At 42.7% G+C, this 23076-nt stretch overlaps 1 protein-coding gene across 1 annotated transcript in view; it reads right to left on the bottom strand.

Annotated features, from left to right (window-relative positions):
* Positions 1–23076, bottom strand: part of LOC146354843 (fibulin-2-like) — a 134815-nt gene that overhangs the window by 54974 nt on the left and 56765 nt on the right. The window contains exon 3 of the mRNA XM_084829823.1: positions 21088–22562. Within this exon, the coding sequence (XP_084685949.1) occupies positions 21088–22462 (1375 nt within the window). The 5' untranslated portion in view covers positions 22463–22562. The remainder of the gene's footprint in view (positions 1–21087; positions 22563–23076) is intronic.

The raw sequence follows: 23076 nt of genomic DNA, 5'->3' as shown, positions 1-23076 counted from the left end.
TGCTATCTCTCTGATGGGTTTATTTTGTTTCCTCAGCCTAATGATGTCCCCCTTCACTCACATGGACACCTCTTTGGACCTCATGTTGGGAGTTCCAGGGAACAGCTACCAAATGCAAATGTAACACTCAGAACCACCTCCAGGCTTTTTATCTGCTTGATTGGTCATGGGGTACCCAGGAAACAAGTCACACCTGGCCATGCAGCTGCTTGTCAGCCATTTGTTTCATTACTTATGAGCCACCAACAATGGGTGTTTGTGTATGCCACTGGCTGTGCTTCCTGAATGGTTAGTGCCCCACTTTTGTCAAACCCGTTGAATTACAGCTGAAAGTCCTGACTTCGCTCCCATCTGGGTGTGTTTCCTTTCAACTTCAATGTGGTGGTGTACAGAGGCCAATTGCCAAAACAGTTATCCTTGTTCCAATATTTCTGGCCCTGACTGTATGTTCAGGCCTTCTGGTCCCTGTTATGAATCTGGCCACTGCATTTTACACAAGCTGCAGCTTCTGAACCATCTTCAAAGGCAGCCCTATCTAGAGTGCATTGCAGTAATCTAACTTGGAAGTTACCAGAACATAGACAACTGAAGCCAGGTTATCCCAGTCCAGATAGGGCATAGCTGGCCCACCAAACAAAGTTGGTAGTATGCACTCCATGCCATTGAGCCCACCTGAACCTCAAGTGACAAAAGATGGCTCTAGGAGAACCCCCATGTGATGTACTTGCTCCTTCAGCGGGAGTGCAATCCCATCCAGAACAGGTTGAGCACCCCCTACCCGGTCAGAAGAACCATCCACTAACAGCATCTCAGTCTTGTCTGGATTGAGCATCAGTTTATTAGCCCTCATCCAGTCCATTGTCACAGCCAGGCACCAATCTAACACATCTACAGCCTCACCAGATGAAGATGAAAAGGAGAAGTAGAAGTAGAGCATACTAATGACAATGCACTCCGAAACTCCAGATGACCGCACTCAATAGATTCATGTATCTTCATGTTGAACAGCATGGGAAACAGAACTGGCCCCTGCAGAACCTCATACTGGAGAATCCAGGGAGCTGAGCAATGTTCCTCAAGTACCAGCTTCTGGAGTCGACCCTCCAAGTAGGAGTGACACCATTGCAATGCAGTAGCTCCCACTCCCAACTCAGACAGTCGTCCCAGAAGGATACCATGGTCGATGGTATCGAAAGCCACCGAGAGGTCAAGGAGAATCAACAAGGTCACACTCCCCCTGCCTTTCTCCTGACATAGGTCATTATACAGGGCAACCAGGGCTGTTTCCATGCCAAAACGTGGCCTGAACTTCGACTGAAATGGATCCAGATAATCAGTCTCATCCAAGAGTGTCTGAAGCTGGCTCACAACCATCCACTCAAGGACCTTGCCCAAGAATGGAACATTTGCCACTGGCCTATAGTTATTAAGATTTTCTGAGTCTAGGAAGGATTTCTTCAGGAGTGGTGTTACCACTGCTTCATTCAGGTGGCCCGGGACCACTCCTTCTTGCAAGGAGGCATTAATCACCTCCCTGGCCCAGACAGCTGTTCCCTCCCTGCTATTTTTTATCAGCCAAGAGGGGCAAGGATCCAATATGGAAGTGGTTCGACGAATCTGTCCAAGCACCTTGTCGATGTCCTCAAGCAGTATCAACTGAAACTCATCCAAGAAAACTGGATAAGGCTATCCTCTGGAAACCTCACCTGATTAACTTGCTGCAACACTAGAGTCTAAGTCCCGGCAGATGCAAGAGATTTTATCCTGGAAGTGCCTAGCAAATGTATCACAGTGGGCCTCAGATGGATCTACGGTGGCCTTAGGGCCAACAGTTGTCAAATTCCTTCCTTGTAGAGATTACATTTTTAATATAATTACTTTTATTGTAAAATTTCAATAAAACAAAACCATAAGAAGGAAAAGAAAAAAAATGCAGCTACATAGATCTGAATATATTAATTTCAATACATGCATATAGTATAAATAAATAAATGTGTGTGTGTGTATACACACACACAGAGAGAGAGAGAGAGAGAGAGCTGTCTAAGAATTATACATAAACCTCAACAAAGGCAGACCAATACCCATATCCAATATCAGTTCACAAGTGGTATCTATATACCACCTGTTCAAATGCTGAAAGCCTTGTTAGGTCCACTATCCATTGTATATGGAAGGTGACTGTTTATCCTCCCAAAGTTGTAATATCAGTCTCTTAGCTGCCAAACGGTCATGGAGAATCCAATCCATTTGGAAGCAGGTGGATAATTTAAGCAGACATGTACATCAGTACATATTAAAGATTGTTCCGATACAAGGTTTATCCATATAATAACCTCCTCCCCAAAAGAGGCAACTATTGGGCATTGCCAAAACATATGGTTAAAAGAAGCATTAGCTGTGTTAAACCTCCAGCAATTAACTTATTTAGACAAACCCTTATTAAAGAGACGTTGGAACAAGAGTTTTTGCTGAATAAGAAGTAATCTGAGATCCATAGATGCTTCAGATATGGATGCTAAAGCGGCATTCCATTAATTAGGCAAAATGGGACAATCCAGTTCCCTGTTCCATTCTTGCTTAAGACCCTGTGTAACATATATAGAGAATACATAGGGCAGGCTTCCTGAACCTGGTGTCTTCTAGATGTTTTGGACTATAACTCCCAGCATCCCAACATTTGCCCATGCTGGCTGGGGCTGATGGGAATTGTAGTCCAAAATATCTGGAGGTCACCAGGTTGGGAAAGACTGACATAGAAACATAGCAAACTGCCTTATACTGAGTCAGACTGTTGTTCCATCTAGCCCAGTATTGTTGACACTGACTGGCAGTGGCTCTTCAGGGTTTCAGGCAGGATTCCCTCCCAGTCCTAGTCTTACCTGGAGATGCCAGCAATTGAATCTGGGACTTTCTGCATGCAAAGCAGGTGATCTACCACTGAGCTACGCCCGCTTGCCAGGCTCTCTCTCTCTCTTTCCATCCTTAGACAGCTGGTAAATACCATTTTATTCCAGCTGGCTTTTAACCTGTGATCTTCTGCTTTTCCATTTTAATCTTGTCATTTAGTTCTGTTGCTTTGTTGTGGTTCTACATTCTTGTTTTCCTGTTTTAATTGATGTATTGCCTAAATTGTTCTTGTCTTGTTTTGTTGTATTTTTTTTTTTACTATTGCAAGCCACTTTCATTATTGTTGTAATAGAAAAGAAGGATATAAATAATTATCTAAAATGTCTCTTTTCTCATTTTAATCTTTTGAGTTTTATTTGGCTTTATTGTATACTAATAAATTTGTTGTTCACAGGAGAAATGCAATCTAACAATAGATTGATACTCCTAGTCTCTAGCCAAAGGTATGCTGATGAAAAAATGGACATCTCACTCTCCCTGATTACTACATATGATAAACGACTTGATGATGAAGTCTTGATAATGTTGCCTTTAAATGAAAAATGACCTTGTGAAACTGTAATTAGAGACCAAGCAGTGACCTGAGCTAATCCACACTGATAACAGCATGTTTGCTCGTTTCTGTAATGACTTTAAAAACTTGGCAGTCGCCCACATCTCCTGTGTCTCTCTTTTGAATTAAGCTGCCATAAATTGCATTAACATTCTGTTTACGTGCTTTGATTCAGAACCAAGGAAAGCACAAATGCTGTTATCAGTAGGATCAGGCATTGCCTGCAGTTCAAGTGATTTCAATGAAAAGCAATACGATTCACAGTATCGCCGTTTTACCGTCCTATCATCTGTGCAGCTTTCAAAGAGGAGGTGGAAGCTGCTAAAGGTTTGGTCTAAGACATAGTCAGCAAAGGTTGGAAATGATTAAAGAACTCTGAGAAAGCAAGAATGGTGCTGAGCCACACAGCCTGAAAGGCTTATTAGCCTGGCTACAGTCACAGCGATATCATGGGTGAACTCAAGAGTGCAAAATGCAGCAATAAAGCTAAGTTTCCAGTTAGAGATTATTTGAAAACTCTCCAATTGAGTGGAGAGCACTCCTTATCTGACACTCAGAAATATGTTGGGGGAGGGGGAAAAAATTCCATTTCAATCTAACATGCTACTCAAATAATGGGTATAGATATAGCTCTATTTCTTGAAGTATCTGATTTAACTGATTATCCAGGATTATAAAGAGCTTTTCAGATGACATTATTATGCTTTCTCTTTGACAGCATTTGCTTCTTGTTTTAACATTTGATTCTAAGTGGAGCATGGCACTCATATTACAAAAAACACTAAGTTCCGTATCAATAATAGACTTTTCTTATATTAAAAATTGCCCAGGTTCAAAAGTTTAATAACAATATTCTTTTTTCTTACAACTTTAGCTCAATATCCCCCAAGGGCACAATCCTATGGCCACTAGTCAGTGGCTAGATGGCCATGAGATAGGTCGGTTCCCTGAGAACCGACCTTCACCCCCTCCTGTGCTGCCTCGCAGCCAGCATGGAATGGCCCCGCACTCCATGCTTGGAAGAGGAGCATGGAGCAGCAAAAGAGGGCATTCCTGGGGGTGTGCCAGGGTGGGGAACTTGGAAACACCAGTACAACACATTGAACATGTTGTCCGGCCGCCACTTCCCCTGCTCCAACGATCCTCTCTGCACTTCTCCTGCCCTGCATTGGATAGACGGTCACCTCCAAGTTCGGAGGCAGCCACCTATCCTGGTAGGATTGCACTCTAAAGCAAGGGTGGTGATTTATTCCAAAAACAGCCTGGTTGTGCTTAGCAGGCAATATTTATTCACATAATAGGGGAGGATTACAAATGATTTGCTATGAAGACTGGAAACCAGGGAGCCATCACGTTTAATCATTACTGGTACCATCAGACCAGCCGAGCTTGAAGGAAACATTTATTGCAATGGCCCCTGACATTTTTAGGTACCTCTTACACTAATGCATATTCCTAATTGCGTAAACCTAAGGAGCCAAAGCACATTCCTAACTCTCACATTCTTTATCATTTCCAGCATCACAATCCCAAGGCCCATAGATGAAGTTCTCATGCTTTGCTCCCTTCTGCTACTTTCTTTTCCTCTCTCAAAATATGACCAAAAGACCGGGGGGGGGGGAGAATACATCCCTCAACCCTCTGTGTAGCATGGGGGGGAGCTGAAGGGGCTGCTTTGGGGAGGAGGGGGTGGAGAAGTATACTTCAGACAGCCCAGGTGCATGCATCTAAATCTGGGTCCAACACAGTATACACAGAGACCCTATGTGCATACAGCTTGTACACACATAGACTATGCATAGAGGTTTAGATGAATGTATGGGGTCAGGAGCAGAGTCAGCAGGGGTGATTCCAACCCCCCCCCATCCATGAGTTCATTGATCTTAGAACAGTGTTCCCCAACCTGATGCCCTTCAGATGTGTTTAACTACAACTCCCATCAGAGCTGGAAGGAACGTCATTTCTGAAACACATTGTGCATAATAAAAGGTTTTTTCAAGGCACCTTGAGAATATTTTCTCTTCTGTTTTGGGATTTGTTGACCAACACATCTGGAAGGCACCAGGTTGGGGCAGGGTGCCTTAAATCATCATCTGCACAGACAGGGCTAACATTGTTGCACATTATGCTTTTCAGCTGGGAAATCAGACCCTATCGAAGTCTGAAAATTTTAAATATGACAAAGTCTTTGAACATGGCCCACGCACAAAGTCCTGTGCATTGTTAGTACAAATAGTAACTATCACTTTATGTTAAAGGAGCCACAAATTATCATGTATGTCCATATGTTTCCCATTTCAGAAACAATTTTATTTTGGATAAGGGGTTCAAATGATCACTCTCATATTTAGTTTGCTGCACAAACTAAAGTCATTTACAAAAGTATTTTTCCTAAGCATTTATAATCAAAGATTCAATTTAAAGTTATGCTCAGGGGCACAAGGTTTCCCTCCAATCCATTCCTTTCTATTTTCAATTCAAAAAGTAGGGAAAGCCTTAAAACATGGGAATTCTTTTGTCATTCTTCTTTACAGTTTCTGTAATCACAATGCAAAATACTCAGCCAAGCTTGAGCTTTTGAGTCCGTGCCATTTTATCTGTATTGTAATGTGATAATGAAAGACTAAAAGCATGTAATCTACTAACAGGGATCCAAAAAATGCCCTAAAACCATGGTTTCTCAGGACTTGTCAACAAAGGCAGGAAGGGGTCAACATGCTATCAAGGTTTGCTGGTTTTAATGATAACATAATGTCTTCTAACCCTCCAAAGGACATTGGCTAAGAGCCATGAGTGACACCAAAGACTTTGAGAGGGGGGCGACAACTCATGTCAGCAAAAGCAGACAGTCTGGTGACAGTCAATAAAATACGAAACCTCTCCCCACCTAAAAGCCTTGGTAAACTATCAGATACTTTTGACATTCTATTTAAGAATCCCTAAAGAGGTAAGAGATATAGCCTATTGGCAATACTGAGCCCTAGTATATTTTGTTCATGATTAACTATATGTTAAAAAGTTCATGCACCAATTACATTTACTCAAATCTCATTGGTTTAGTGAGACACAACTGTATCTAACTGGATACTGTTAACTACAATTCTGAGGATTTCTTGGGAGAAATCATGACAGTCCAATGGATTTATTTATCTTTGCATTGGTTTAAATGCCAAGGGCACAATTCCCAGAGACTTCTGTATCAACACCTAGGTGCATGATTGCAGCCTTGGGGCAGCATCCAACAGTGTCGTTCTGCAAAGTCAAATAGTGCCAGCAGAGCTCCACTGAATCTTTCCATTGCACAAGCATAATGCACAAGTGGTTGTGCAAGCATAACGTGCAACCAGTCGCACAACCATTTGCACAGCTGTGCTTATGCAAACATAACTCTACTTGAATTCTCCTCTCATCCTCCTCTCGCCTTTCCTCTCATTTGGAACCTAGTTTCCACTAGCGCAACATCATTTGCGCTAGCAGAATGACGCAGTTGGAGACTGCCCATAGGGGTGCATAGCTTTTATCCACCACAAAAATAAACCACACTACTGTGTTGAGCCTTTTAAAAACAATTATCTTGCACTGCTGCTGTAAATATTTTACATAATGTCTCCCTGTCAGTATTATGTTGGTTTAGTTTTTATGAAAGAATTTTTCACAATAGATGACTATTAGATTCAACCTATCCTTTACTCAGGATAGAACCTCCCTAGGTTCCATCTCTAAAATGATCATCGTCATCCATGAACAAACCCAAGGGCTTCCAAGGAGGCATTTTCACTACGTGGTCCACAGTTATAGTACTCCTTTCCCACAGAGGCTATCTGAGTTTTATGCTGAACGTATTTCAGGAATAATGTAATTGTATCAGCAACAGATCTCTGGACTGATCATTTGGAATGTTTTGGGTGATCCATTTAACAGCGCATTTCTTTACATGTCTATTCAGAAAGTCCCACTGGGTTCAAGAGAGCTTACTCCAAGATAAGCATGCATAGGTTTGCAACCTAACACTAAAATCCTTTGTATGTCAATTTGGAAGTCTCATTGACTAAGGCTGCAATCCTATACCCGTTTCCTGGGAGTAAGCCCCATTGAACTCAATGAGACTTACTTCTGCATAGTCATGTATAGGATTGTGCTGCAAATGTCTTCTTTCTTGGAAGCTGACTATTGTGTATCTTTGAGGGAGATGAAGAAAGCGGCCTTGTCTTAAAAAGCGAGCAAGCAAGCAAGCAAAGAAAAAGATGGAAATATGCTATGCTGATGCTTTTAGAAGCATTTTCTTCCATTGTCAAGAATGCATTTTTTAGGGATCACAATCAACAAATGCAAGTGTAATTGGTTGATGGCTTTGGGCTTTATAAACCACCATGATTCTTCAGCTCCATGCAATCCTACTACACAAGCTGAAGGGGGGAAGAAACACAAAAAACAAATCAGCAATGTAGCCAAGCGGAGTAAACAAGTCCTGTTGATTAAAAAAAAAACAGTTCTCTTGCAGGGAAACGTATATACGAAACTATGGGAAAGCAGTAATAAAACTTGACAGCGATGCTTCCAAGATGTTTTATTTTTCTCAGCTTTGTTCGTGGCTTTTACAGAATGAAAAAACAGGGCATATGGCAATAACTAGCCTTTTTTGTTACCCTTGTGAGACTTATGGGATTGGAGCAATATTAAAGTCCCAAGCAGCAGGAAACTGTATAAGAAAAGTCTGTCTGTGCTCCCTCCTCTTTGGTCGTAAAAGTGCTTGAGTAATGAATTTATGCCTTCTGAGCTGAGTAGCTACTTGTACTTCACTAAGAACATTCCCAACAAATCCTTACGGAATGTACTAATTAGCATTTTGCTCTGGGAACTGCAAAAAAAGGCTAATGTATTGCTGAAAAGGGGATGAGTCTGATCATAGGCGGAGGCAAAACAGAAGAATTTGAAAAGTTTCCTTTAGTGATGTGGCAACACAGACAAGAGAAAGAAAGAAAGAAAGAAAGAAAGAAAGAAAGAAAGAAAGAAAGAACCAAATAAAGAATTAACAATGTCTTAGGAGGTAGGGAAGTAGAAAAATAATTTGAATGGTCAGAACATACAATTGTAGCCCATTTACATACCCTATTACATGTAGACCTCTCTTCCGAAGTATAATATGTCTACAGGCATGTTACAAGGTAAATCACAGCTTCTCAAGTATGGCCACCAATGTATGGAGTATAAGGGTGCAATCCTATGCATGTTTAGACAGAAAAAAGTCGTACAACTCCCAGCATTCCCCAGCCAGCATGGGGAATGCTGGGAGTTGTAGGACTTTTTTCTGTCTAAACATGCATGGGATCACACCCTAAATTGGGTATAAATGGAAAGAAAAGTGGCCAGTCGGAAATATTGGGCAGTCATAGAAAAAACATCGGGGGAAGGGTGTGATTTTTTTTAAAGGAACCATTAATAGGAAACATTTTCTCCTCCCACCACTGCACCCCCACCCAGAACTGTGGGGACAGCAAGTCATGCCATACTGCAGGCTTCTGTAGTTCTGCTTCCTCTTCAGACTTGCCTGTTCCCCAGAATAAGAGAGGGCTGTATTTGTTTTTAGAGCAACAGAAATCATTCTTTCTTGATTTGAGGTTTACGGTGACGTAACTTATAACTATAATGTTGCCCAAATGTATATGTATTTGAGAGTTAGTCCATGCAACCCTCTAAATCTCTACTCAAAAGTAAGTTCCATTGAGTTCAATGGGTCTTACTTCCAGGAAACTGTATATAGGATTGCAAGTGAAATGTATATTCTAGAGGATAATGCTTGGGGTGAGGTGGGGTGGGTGGGGGTACATTTATTGTTTTGATGAAAATGTTAGCTCTGATCAGTCAACAGGAAATCTGAAATCTGAATCCATATTAGGAGCATGGGGCCATCCAACCAGCCCCACTCCCAGCATCCCTAACTTTACTGTCTCTGTTCCTGACATGGCAAGATGACTATGGGGCTTTGATTTAAGTTTGCTTGAATGTGAGTAGAACCTGCCATGTAACTGGGAACTCCTGCAATTGGGAGGGTTCAACACGGCAAGGTCAAGAACAGAGAGGGTGGGTTCAGGATGTGTTGGACGTTGGGGGTGGGCCTAGTACATGTAGGGATGTCGGGGGGGGGCTAGCACAAGTAAGGATGTTGAAGTGGGCCTAGCACATGTGGGGATGTTGGGGGTGGGGCTAGCACATGTGAGGACATGGGGTGGGGCCAGTGCAAGGTTCAGATTTCCTGTCCAGACATCATGCCTGAACAGGGCTGTCATTTCAGCATTATCTTTGGTTAATGAATGAGCTTGAAATAAAACATAAACAGTGCTTGCAAGCTGGTTTTTCATTTCATCAGCTGTAGTTGACCTAGTGGAGAGGTGTCATATTTTTGGCTATGAATTGGCAAATAGCCAGGAGAAGGTTGTTTCACCCTTCCTCAATACAAGCATTACATCTAATGACATCTGGTGCGATCCATCTTCCCTAACATTAATGGTATCTTGAACATAGATTTAACTGGAATGTAGATTGTACTCATTATCTTCAAAATCTCTTGCTTTGATTTGTCTCTTTGTCTCAGATTAGCCCACCTGAACTAACAGAGAGTAATTTGCATTCTTTGGTCCCAGTTATTAGTTTCCTGAAGGGGTATTGCTTGAAGGTTTGGATTGTGTTTGCATTGACTGAATGTTACTTCAGTAACTGTCTTAACTTATTCCATGCCCATCAGTGTTATTCTTTCCAGAGAGAAAATGCAGTGTGCTTTGCACTAAAACACCAAATTAAAAGAAAAAATGGAAATGAAAGAAAGAAAGAAAAAGAAACTACAAACTACAGCATATTATTATGTGACATTTCTCAGGTTAAAAGCTCACATGATTCAGAAGATGAAAACTGAACACCAAACAGAGACATTTTTTAAAACAGCAACAACACGTAAGTAGTAAAGCCAGATGTTTAACCAAAGGCATGAGAGAACCAACCACATCTGAACTTTTTTTGCCAGGAAACTGTTAAGAACAGAAAGATCAGCACTGCTTCTCACTTCAGGAGAAATGCAATCATCAGTTTAAGCCCCAGCAAGAATTCTTCAGCAAACAGAAAGCTTCCTCAATTCATGCATATTTATACAGATTATCTTTGTTAGTTTATATATATATTTACGTAGATCAACTCATCTGTAAACTATTAACACATTGATAAGACATTAATGGATTTCTTGAGGTATTTAAACAAGCATTCACATTACAGAGTCAGACAAAAATCGATGTGTGCAGAGCCCAGTAATGTACCATTTACAGTGTAATCCTCTACATGTCTACTACAAAATACACCCCATTCAAGTTCAGTGTGGTTTATTCCCAGTTAAGTGTGCAGAGGACTGCAGCCTCAGCATGACAATATATAGGCATAAGCAATAGGCAACACAATCTGATGTTTACAGGGGAATTGTACTGGGCTCTCTAAGGACACAGAACTGCAGTTTGAAGTATGGCACCCTAGGACAAATGACAGGTCATGATGTCCTCTCATGCTGGTGTGAAGCAGAGATGGGCAGTGTGTGGCCCTCCAAATGTTGTTGGACTGCAACACCCAACATCCTGCACCATGGGCTATGCTGGCTAGGGCTGATGGGGGTTGTGGTCCACCATACACTCCCCACCCTGGTGTATATGAAACGCATGGTATTAATCCCCCTAAAAGACCAAGTGTGTAGTCTGGGTGGGAGTCTCCTGAACTCTGTTAACTGGGGAAGCCCAGATGGCTGTGGTGTCCAGGAGCGTGCTTTAGGCTGGTATGCCAGCTGTGGCTTTATCCAGAGAAGACGGACCTTGCCTCAGTTAGCCATGCACTAGAGATGTCCAGGCTGAACTACTGTAATGCACTGCACAGGAGGGTGCCTTTGAAGATGGTCTGGAAACTTCAGCTGGTGCAGAACGCAGCCGCCCGAATGTTGGTGGGGTCAAGGCGATCAGATCATATAATGCCTTTACTGCACCAGCTGCACTGGTTACCAGTGTGTTTCTAAGTCCAATTTAAAGTACTGTTTTTGACCGTTAAAGCCTTAAACGGTTTGGGCCAAATTACCTGAAGGGCCACCTTACCCATATCAGTGTGTGTGCCCACATTTTAAGATCAGCAAGAGAGGACCTTCTCACATCCCACTTGCGGGTGCAGTTAGGTGGGCAACTACACGAAAGACGGCCTTCTCCACAGTGGCCCCACACCTCTGGAATAAGTTCCCATTGGAGGTCCACCCACCATTGCAGGCTTTTAGGAAGTCCCTGAAAACCTACTACTTTACTCTGGCCTTCCCCTGATTACATTTTTTCAAACTGGGTTGTAGTTGCAGTTGTTTGTGGTAGGTTTCATTTTATGCTGGTGTTTGTTGTTTCTTAGAATGTTTGCTGCTGTTGCTGTTTTTACTGTTTTAATTACCACATCGGTTTTTATTATGTACGTTTTACTGTTGTATGCTGCCTTGGGAGGGCTTCTGCCCTGAAAGGTGGCCAAGAAATATTTTAAATAAATAAACAATGAATGATAATAATCATGATTAAATTGAAGCTCAGTTATTAAATAGATGCTTAGGGCACAGTCCTAAGCATGGCTGGCTAGGGAACGTTGGGAGTTGTAGGACTTTTTTTTTCTAACCATGCATAGGATTGCATCTTTACCTACTGAATGAGGCTTGTTGGTTGCCAAGCCATTTTCCAGTGTAAAAACCCCATGAGCTGAGAACCTCATTCACCCATTAAACCTCTATGAATCTGAGAAATTCCAAAGCCCACTCCTTGGTGACTGACTATACCATCCAGGATGGCTCCAGCTCAATGGAAATCCCTTTCCATATGGGAATTTAAGTCTCCACAGAAGTGAATTAATCTACCCAACAGACTGCCTCATTCAGGGACATCAGAGCCCTTTAAGTTGGAAATGGCTAACTAATGTCACCTTGCTTGAACCACTAGAGAGAGAACTTAACAATTGGCCCTTTTAAATGGATTGTCTCATTGTTTTTGTCAGTGAGCATAATTAGTGTAGATTTCTGGAAACAGGCACCACAAAGCAGTTCAAGCCTCTGCACAAATCTGCACATTAGATGTGACCTAACAAACCTAATTTTGTCCCATTTTCATCTGGTCATTTTTTTTTTTTAACCACTGGCCACACTCTTCACTCATACTAGCTCTAGGAGTTACCAAGAAGAAAAACCCCATCAACATGTGTGTTTAATCATGAAGTGCATATGGATACACTCATATGAGTCACCATTACCCCCAATTAAAGCAACTACCATTACCAGGCAGCAATTTGGTTCCATTCCCAACAATGACAGAAGACATTTCTCATTACGAGATGCTTTTATAGATCCTTTGTAATCTTCCTGTTTAAAAAATGTGTCAACATCACCTATTTTCATAGGAAAATGTAAAACAAATGCTTCTATTCCTGTAATTTGCACAACCCTAATTATATGTAAATCACTTATAAGTAGCTGCAGCATTCTTGTTTTAATGGAGTCTAATCCATTTCTATCTGAATAAGAAGAACGAAGTCTAGCCATGGTTAACTATGCTCTGGCAATCTCCCATTTAGACTACTGCAATGCATTATATGTGGGGCTGCCCTTGTAGACCAACTACAGCTGGTACAAAATGCAGCAGTTAGAATTGTAAAAGGGGTAGCCTGGTGGGAGCATATATTGCCAGTTTTGAAAGAGCTTCACTGACACCATTTCCAAACCCAATCTGAGGTGCTGATGCTTAAAGCCCTGTATGGCTTGGGACCATGGTACTTAAATAAACACCTTCTCTCATGCCAACTTCCGGGATGCTACAGTCATCTTCTGAGACTCTGCTTTGGGTGTCTGCAACATCAGATGTCATATCAGTGGTGACCAGAGAGAAGGCATTCTAGCCTATGGCATCTTATCTGTAGAACTGTCTCCCTAAGGAGGTTCACCTGGTGCCTTTTTGGTTGACCATTAAGTGCCAGGTAAAAAACATGTTCATATACCCCTAGGACTTTTAGGTGTTCTGTGTATCTGAATGCTTGCCTTTGTGATCACTTTCTATGCTGCTGTTTTAAGTCCTTTTAAAGCTGTATTTATGGTAAACATCATGTATTTATTTTAATTATCATAAAGTTCATTGGATAAAGGACAGAATTTAAAAAGAACACTTCTACATAAATACAAAGAATGTTTGTTGTTTCTATTTCTAGATTAATTACTAATCCTCATTTTGTTCCTACTGCTCTTGTTTAATGCCAGTTTGTTGGTAAAGTCTTACCATGGCTAACAGAGGGTCTTCCAGGATGGAATAGGGAGGAGAAGCCCTGGATGGACAGAAATGGAAGAAGGTGTGATAGTCATTTGATAGTCTGAGTGGAACTTGCAGTGTACCCAGTATTTAGAGGCACCAACTCTCTCTATCTTTCTCCTAAGAAAACATATGGTTCAAGTCTGCTGGTACCACTACAAAACCTATCCAGCCCATGTCAGCAAAAGTAATGTCCATAAAACAGCACCAGATTCTTGACAGCTTTTAAAAATACTTTTAAAATTATGCCGAAGTTAGTCATAGTGGCTACCTTGGAATCATGATTATAATGTAATGGGGGAAACTAAAGGAGTTGAATGACTTCGCTCTAGTGCCTGAAACAGCACTCAACTACTTCAGGATCCTCTAAATTCAAAGGTGAGACTGATGCTTCCCGTGCCAGAAAGTATAGCCATTCGGCATCAATTTTTTGCCTTATGTACCAATTTACACATCTCAGTGCACCTCAAAGTCAAATTACACATTACATTAAATATGTAGCATGTAGCTCCAACTTGGCGGTTCTTTTGTACTTAAGAGTAAGTATGGGCCCCCAATCTGGATCAATACTACAGCATACAGAGAGGGCATGTTTAATCCTTCCCTCCCCATCATAATCTCAACAAAGATTGCCCCCCCTCATGCTCTTATTAGCCTTAAGGAAAAAAGCTCCCATTGGCACCAAAAGGAACTTTTTGTCTGACTCTAATTGGCAGGCAGGGGGACAATCTTTATTGAGATTCATGGTGGGGGAGGGAAAGATTAAATCTTCCCTCCCCATGTGCTGCAGTGCTGCCTGCACTTTTAAGTACAACACACACACACACACCAAGAGATGCAGCTACATGCTATGTATGTAACATAACAGTCAGGCTTGCACATCACAGTAATTGTACATGCCTGATTTCTCCCACTGCAAAAGGAAGCAGCTAGACAACTCATAGATCTTCTATCTGCGGTTTGTTTAGCATTACATGTGAACCAGGACTCTGGCTTATCTCTTCACCCAACAAGCCAGAGAAGTTAACAACAAAATGTAGGTTATTTCTCTGGCTTGCCACAAGCCAGACTTTCTGGTTTGCATGTAATCCTAAACCAACAATGAATGAAGGTCTGTGGATTGTTTAGCCACTCTGACTTGCATCTAGAGCAACTGGGCAGCACGTATTAGCATGCTGCCATGTTCACAACAGTAGAATTAAAGAACAACAACTCTGGGTTATTGTGACGTGCAAACTGGGCCAATGCGTAGTTTGACCCTTAAATATACCTGGATTTGCTAACTTTTTATAGCCAGCTATATTTTGTTTTTCTTTCGCTCTTTCACTTTTAGGGCTATGTGGTCCTCCACCACATCACAGTGCCACCTTAGACCGAATGTATGTGCTGGGTTTTGCACTCCCCCTCTGTCTATGTATGTGGGTGTATAACAGATGCTTTAAAAAAATCATACTGATGATGGAGCAGTGTGGTCACACCTAACAGATGCTTTCATGGTAATAGACCCTAAATAAAGCTAACTCCTTCCCCCAAATCATGCTGATTGCTGTCAGGAGCTGTATGGGAGTGTAATCTGGAAACAGCCATTTTGTGCACAGCTGCCTCATGGAACGAACTGGAAGAGTTACAGAATGGAGTGTTTCCCTAGGAAGTCAAGGATTGCTGGGTACTGGAGTGACCAGGGTGACCTTCTTCACCAGGATGTCTTCTTGTGCAAGCTGGGACTTTGTGTCAGCAACAATTGTGTTTATTAGGTCTGGATCATTCTGACTCTCAGCTTGTTCCCTGGCTCTAAATCCCAGCTCTGATCTTTGACTTGACTCCTGGTTCCTGGCTTCAACTCCAAGGCTGCCTACAGTTCAGCTCTGACAATTTCCTGCAGTTCTCTTAGGCCAAATGAGAGTTGCCAGACTGTCACTGAAAACAGCAGCCCCATGTCGTCCCTGCTCTTCTCAGGAACATCTAGTAATGCCTGACATTATTTCACCTTAGTGCAATCCATGTCCCCTGTATGACTTCACTGGATGCTCCTTGCAGGGGTGCACATCCCTGCACAGTGCAAGGATGTGACATCATGCCTTTGATATTACTGCTAGGGAAAGAGGACGAGGAGGGCATGCAGGGCTGCCATTTTTGGTGGCAGCAACATGTCTCTCATTCCATCTACTTCCAACCTTACCACAGACCCACCTTCACCAAATGTGGTGCCTTCCTACAACTCCCATCAGCCCTAGCCAGCATACCCAATGGTCAGGCATGGTGGTAGTCAAAGTCACTACCATGGTCACTGGCCATGGTCACGGCTCATCATTCACTGAGCACTGCTGTTCCAAAGGATAGGGCAAGGCCGGGGGGGGGGCGCGCTGCTGCTCCTCTTTGCTCTGCTCATGGCTTGCGTGCTTGGAGAAGGCAGGTGAACAGGCAAGGAACAGTAGGCCTGGCAGATTTGGAGATCACCTTCCGGGGTATGGCCCTTGGCAGGAGCTCCATGCAGTCAGCCTCCGATGCTGGCCCCGAGTTCTAGAGCCACAATGCTTTCAGCAAGCCACTGTATGTAGTGCAAATGACCTAGATTCAAGGTTGCCAGCCAGGACTGAATCTAGGTCATTTGCACTAGGGCTGCGTGCACGGACCCCCTGCTTTGCTTTGGATGCTGCTTCAGAGAAGCAGCCAATTCAGACCCCATCCACTTTGACTCAGACAGTTCCAAACCCAAGAAGATGTGGACATCTGAATCACTAGTTTGGGGCGTTTTCCCATTGATTTGCATGGGAAAACACAAATGGACATAACATTTTCACTTTTCATGATACATAAATGAAATTTGGGGAGCTGTCAGCCTTTCTGGAGGGCATGCCATCTGTCAAATCTCAGACAGTTTGGCGTACCAGTTTTTGTGCTAGGTGCAGGTGAAATTTAATTTTTTCAAGGAAATCTATCAAGGCAGAGTTGATGGAAAGAAGTGCATGAATGTTGGAGAATGCACACTTCCCTGGAGAGCATCCCACCTGCCAAATTTCAGAGAGTTTGGCCCAGAGGTTTTTGTGCTACGCACAGGTAAATTGTGCTGTTCTCAGAAACTCAAACCAAAGTTCATAAATGGATAATCAAGTTAAGTGTTGAAGTGGTGAGGAGGTCACTAGGCTTCTTTGAAGTGCAAATAGTACTACTTTCCTATTCACAGTCAATAACCTAGGGTCTCGTTGGATGAATTGCCTGGGAAAACACTGGCTGGTAGACAGGAAGCAAACAAAGACAGCAATCCTGCCAGGTGGACACATTCACTTGAACGAAGAGCAACGGCAGTTGTCTGCTGGACAGACAGAGCAGGAAGCTACACAGCAACCCTGCCAGGAGGGCACAGCAGCACCTTGCCCACCTCTGCCCCTGCCAAGACCCTGAAGATGCCTCATATTGGACTTGTTTGCTTTGCAACACACCATGTAATATTGTATTATTTAAATAATAGCTGTTAATGTGTGTAGTCCTTTGCCCATGTTTTTGGAAATGTGGACTGTGTGTAGTCATTTGACACACACTGTTTGCTTGTCCACACAGCACAGCCCCCTCCGCCTGCCTTCCCCCCACCCCACCCCACACACACACACAAGCAAAAGGAAAGCAAACACTAAACTACAAGCAAAAGGGGGCGGGGGACTAACTATAATCCTAACAGAAGATAAAGGTTTTTTATTTTTTATTTTTATTTTTTTAGGGAAAAGAGATCAAAAATGGGAAGGAAGGGATACTGGAATTGAGAAGGCAGGGTGAAGGGGAGCCAAGACAAGGAAAGGAAAGGAAAGTTCTCTCTTTCTCTCTCTCTCTCTCGATGATAGATAGATAAATAGATATATAGATAGATTAAAACATCTAGACAGAATCAAAGTAAGGGCAACTAATGGTTGAGAGAAAATTGAAAAGTGTGTGTGGAGATAAGCAACTACAGTGAAATTTTCTGGATTTTTAACTGAACAAACAACAAGAATGAACAGTAAACCTATTACAGTAGGGTGGGGGGCAGGGGAGAGACACTAACATAGCTGTCATAGCACATGCTTGCTTCTTGGCTTCATTCTGCCAAAGGACAGTGGGAAGGGTTAAGGCTTCCTCTGCCATGCCTGACATGGCTGCTCTCAGTGGCCGCAGCAAAGGCAGGATAGGACTTAGGACTGGAGCGGAGAGAGAAATGCCATGAAGCTTCCCTCTCTGCTCCTGTCCCTCTCCTGCTGCTGCCACCACCACCATTGCACACAATGGGAGCTCATCAGGGAAGCAGGAGGCTGCTCAATTATCAGGCGGCTCATGCACCCCAATGAATTGTCTTGCGTGCATCCCACTTTGAAGACCACTGCTCTAGCTTCTAGTCCTCTCCTCTCCAATAACACCACCTTTCTCACAATGAGCAAATGGAAGCTGACTCACAGGAAAGCTCCCTCCCTCCCCTCCACCACCTCCTTTCCCCTTCCCCCCTCTCTCCTCATCTTCTGCCCCTCCCGGTGGCCAAATCTCTCTCAAATTGATACATTTGGCACCTCTGCCTCCTCTCCCCTCCCCCTCTCCCCCACGTGATCTTACAGAAGTTGATACATTTTGGAGACTACCTTGTAGCTGACCTGCTTCGCTTCGGGGTGCCTTGGTGCTGTCCTGATGTGCCTTGTTGTAGCATGATGAGGCACCTCTGAATCAGCCCGCTTCACTTCATTATTCAGGTTTCAGACTGAAGCAGTGCACAGCCCTAATTTGCACTATCTAAATTGGCTTGCTGAAAGCATTGTGGCTCCAGAATCTGTTTGCCTGCCTTCTCCAAGCACACAAACAGTGACAAGAGCAAAGAGGCAGAGGAGCTTCCACTGGCCTTGCCTTCTCCTTCTGGGCAGTGGTGCGGACTGGGCCCAGAGAGAATGGGTGAACAAATGGTCAGTGGTGACTGTAGCAAGGAGTGGGCCTGCTTAGGGTGGGGGCCTGCTGAGGGCATGTTGCCCAAGGGCCCCCCAGAACCAAGAATCGATTGTGTTAGAACCATTTCCACATGAATTTCAATTCACAGTGGGGAAATTAATTTCTAAATCCACCTGCCTGATGTCAGTGCTGCAGAAGGCTTTTTTTTTTTTTGCTGAACACAAATTTTTACCTCCCTCTGCCTGGGTGTGTGCTTTCCAATAGGTCACGACATGGCAACTTCCCAACTTTAACACTCACCAGCCAGGCATGCAGCCCATTCACTAGACAAATGAATGCATGTTATCTTTTTGGCACTAGGATATTTGACCTAGTTCAGGATATTATTTTACCACAGTTTGAACACATAAGGTCTCCATCTGATTAGGATGGCAATCATGAATGATTAAGTAAGCACTGGCAACAAAACAAATGAGAAATGCAAGTACACCGGCCCTTGGATTGGCAGGAAAGGGAGAGGCAGACATCCCAATCGTTAGATGGTGAACATAATTAATTTTGGACAACAGCCATTCTGATCTGATCTTTGTTCTCATCTTATCGGAGTGGGAACAGGAAGGGATCACTTTCTGACTTATTGTTACCCTGAAGAAATGCAGTGAAAGTCAAGCCCCCAAATAATCAGTATTTCCTGAATGTTTTGCAGATGTTGAATGTGGGCACACACAAAAACATTATTGTGAGCTTATTAAAGTTCTTCAGTGTCATAAAGGTGGCATTAAATCTAATGGAAGCAGAATCAGAAGAGTACCACGTACTGGTCCCTCCCACTATTTACATCAGTGGCCTTTGCTTTCATGACTCTAATGAGAACAGCACTTAGGTTATCATTCATGGGTTGTTTTTTGCAGTTCTCCAAAGTGTGTTTGTGCTAATTCTGTTCAAACATATTGGGTGGCTACATTTACTCAGGGACAGCTTACCTCAGGGTGCATGCAACCATGGGTAAGATGGTCATCTGTACTGTCCAGTCATATAGTAAATAAAACTTTTACCACTTCACTGTATCACACACTTCAGATTGCTAACATAATAAAATCCTCCTCAGCTCACGGCTAGACAGGCAGTTCTGTGCAGACTGTGCTAAGCTACCAGAGGCAAATTGTTATACCATATATATACATACACATATAATCTCCACTGTAGAAGCTAATCACAAAACACTATCACCATTTAGATACATAATATTGGCCATTTAGCAAATAGTCAGAAATTAACCAACAGCTCATCAAGAATCTGTCTTATCAAGCAGCAAACAACTACTTGTCAAACACCTTTCATGAGCCAGCTATGTTGTACCTTAAGTCGATATCTCAAAATGCATAGAATGGTCACAAAAGGCAACATGATCAAAACTCAATCTTTTTTTTAATGGGCTATTATTTACCCATTATATTTTAAAACTGGAAATTTAAACATGACACCTGCCAGCTATAACCTTTAAACATAATATAATCTTGAAACATAACACCTGCCAGCTATACTAGCAAAACTTATTTTTTTAGCAAAATGATTATCATTCAGCATTTTCATCGGATATTTATATTTAAACTTTGACTTTTTCCCCATTTGGTAAGTAATTTCTCAGACTGAACATCTCTAATGAAGATACATAACACTAGGTAACAATGTCAACTATCTATGGATTAAAGTAAAGTGGATAGAAATAAAAATAGAATACAGTACAGTCCACAAAACCAAACAAATATTCATAAAAAATCAGAGTTGTTTATGTTTTTCAAGCATTATAGATGCTGCAGCTGTTGAATTACTCACTCTGAAATAGTTCCACTAAACTAGAGGTGCGGAACCTCTTTCATCCCAAGAGCCAAATTCCACTTTTTGAGAAGCTCTCGGGGCCATGTTCCAGTGGTGGGCAGGGACAAAGGCAAAGGTGGCAAGGTCAAAAATATCCAAAAAAACCACCAGCATAGTGTAGTTTAAAGCTCTTACTGACAGCAATTAAGTCTTAGGAGAGGCATTTCAACCTTGTAGAAGGGGGAGGGGGGAAGCTGCCCCAAAGACAGGAAACCACTAAATCATCAGAGGTTGGGGGAAAGGTGTGGGGCTCAGTGAAAGTGAGTGGCCTTCTGGGGAATCCCAGAGGTCCAGATTGGACATTTGGCCCCTGGGTCTGAGGTTCTGCACCACTGCACTAAAAGCTACAGGCTACAGTTCAACAGAGACTTGTGACTTGATTGTGGCCAATGAGACTGAGAGAGAGTCAATATTACTGAAGATCGCAGCCACACTTGATATTGTATAAGGCTGAAAGAAGGCAAAGACAATGATTTAAGTAACGTGATAGTATTGTATACAAAACCTTACCTTGTGGTAACTTGGAGGAAGTATGAACAGAATTGGGATCTACATCCTCATCAGGCTGGTAATGATAAAGTGTCTGAGACTGTTTTTGGGATATCCGGTTGTTCTCTTCTTTCAATGCAATGGGAGATGGTGGTGTTGGATTAAACTTGATCTGGGGGAAATTATCTCCTTCCTGTTTCTCCAGCAAAGAGTTTAGCCCATGCAGCTGAGTCACATTGGACTCTTTTAAGCCCAACAATTTGTTTTCTTTCTGCTTGTTGTCTTTCTTCATGTTTAGTTTGATTCTAAAGCGGGCATTTTCTTCTTGCTCATTTCTCTCTCGATGTGCTGGGCTTTTCTTTTCCACTTCTGCCATATCCCGGGGCATCTCAGTTGTAACCACAACTCGTTCCTTTAAAATGCTGTTTGCAGTGGTCATTTTGTTATGACTCTGCTGAACCTTGGGCATTGATACTGTGCTTGTATGAATCTTTTGTTCGCTCTTTTCAGTGGCACGACTAGTTTCAGGATGGCGCATAGTAGGAGCATTTGTGCTCACTGGTGACAGAGCTTCTGTGTATGAAACAGGATGGGTTAGTGCAGGGGGGGTGACACTGCTTGCAAGATAATCATAATCCTCACTTTGCTCTTGGCCGATGCTCTCTTGTTCCGTGTGTGCTGAGTAACTGTAGTACTTCTTAGGAGGCTCCACCTGCGTGGTGTCCCCTTCCGGGGCCTCCTGGTCATAACTGTAGGGGTCATCATAGTGCCGCTCTGGTTCAGTGTCTCCGGTATCAGATGGGTTATGGGGGTTTAATGTGGATTCATTACAGTCTGGGAGTTGATAGCACATGAGGTCCCCTCCAGAATTGGGGCAATGGCATACCTTGCACGGAGGCATGTGGAACGTGTGCCCTGCTGCATACTTCTGCTCTTCATGGATGCAGCCTATTCTTCCACACTGAGGGCACCCATCTGACGGGAGCACAGCATCAATGCAGTTGGGCGGAAGGTCCGGGCACAGCATAAACTGGCAGCTGATCTTGCCTCCCCCTTTGGGGCATGAGCATTCAGTGCTTCCAAAGTCAACAAAATAAGACTGCCCTTCGGGGACTTTGCCGTTGACAAAGCCTACGTTGACGCAGTCATAGTACTGGTAGCCTTCACAGGTGCAGCCATGCTGTAGACAAGAGGCACAGCATTCATCTGGCTCAAGCACTTCTTCAATGCAATTCTCCAACTGCTTACACTCCACACCTGTGCAATCCTTCTGGGCTTTGGAGATGCCCATCCAAATTAACACCAAGAGGACTGTGTTCACAGAGTGTAAATGTAACACTTGGTGCCTATCTGTAATCTTCCTAAACAAGCGTGGCAACAATCCAGGCTTCCTCATCTTGCGTTGGGTTCTTTCTCTTTTTCCCCCCCCTTGGAATTTCTGTTCACTCAGCTCCTGGTCAGAAATATTTCCCTGGATTCTGTTTTGCAACTAGAGCCTAGGTTTATGAAAGAGAACTTTGTTAAAGGCTGTACTCCACACATGTCCTGTTAAACATTAGTGATACTTTAAAATTGGGATAAAATTCCAACATCTGGAAACCTACATATAAAATTAATCATAGTATCGTCCAAGCACTGTAGACAGCAAACTCGAAGCTGCATGTTTTTCATTTCTCCGTGTCTTTTTCTTCCCTATTCTATCTTTTAAAAAAACATAACAAAGCAAGTAAGTTGCCTTTTTATCTATTCATAAAATATACACATAGTAAAATAAAAGGCAATACTTTGTCCTTCAGTAAATATTCTTAAGAGTATTTAGCATTTTGTTAAAGAACCATTTTTAGCAGTGAAATATACAATTTTTCAGCTATAAGGTATCTTCTTCAAATATCTTTCCAGATCACTGTATTTTATTCTACATTAGTGATGGCACCTAATTTCAGGCTGAGGAGGAGTATTAAAACTTTAATATTCTGAAGACCATTTGGAATTGGGTTCAGATCCCTTTGA

This window comes from Heloderma suspectum, chromosome 2 (genome assembly GCF_057233095.1).
Source record: "Heloderma suspectum isolate Gila_16-S chromosome 2, 16-S_ref, whole genome shotgun sequence".
Lineage (NCBI taxonomy): Eukaryota > Metazoa > Chordata > Lepidosauria > Squamata > Helodermatidae > Heloderma > Heloderma suspectum.
This window is presented reverse-complemented; position numbering and strand designations above follow the sequence as displayed.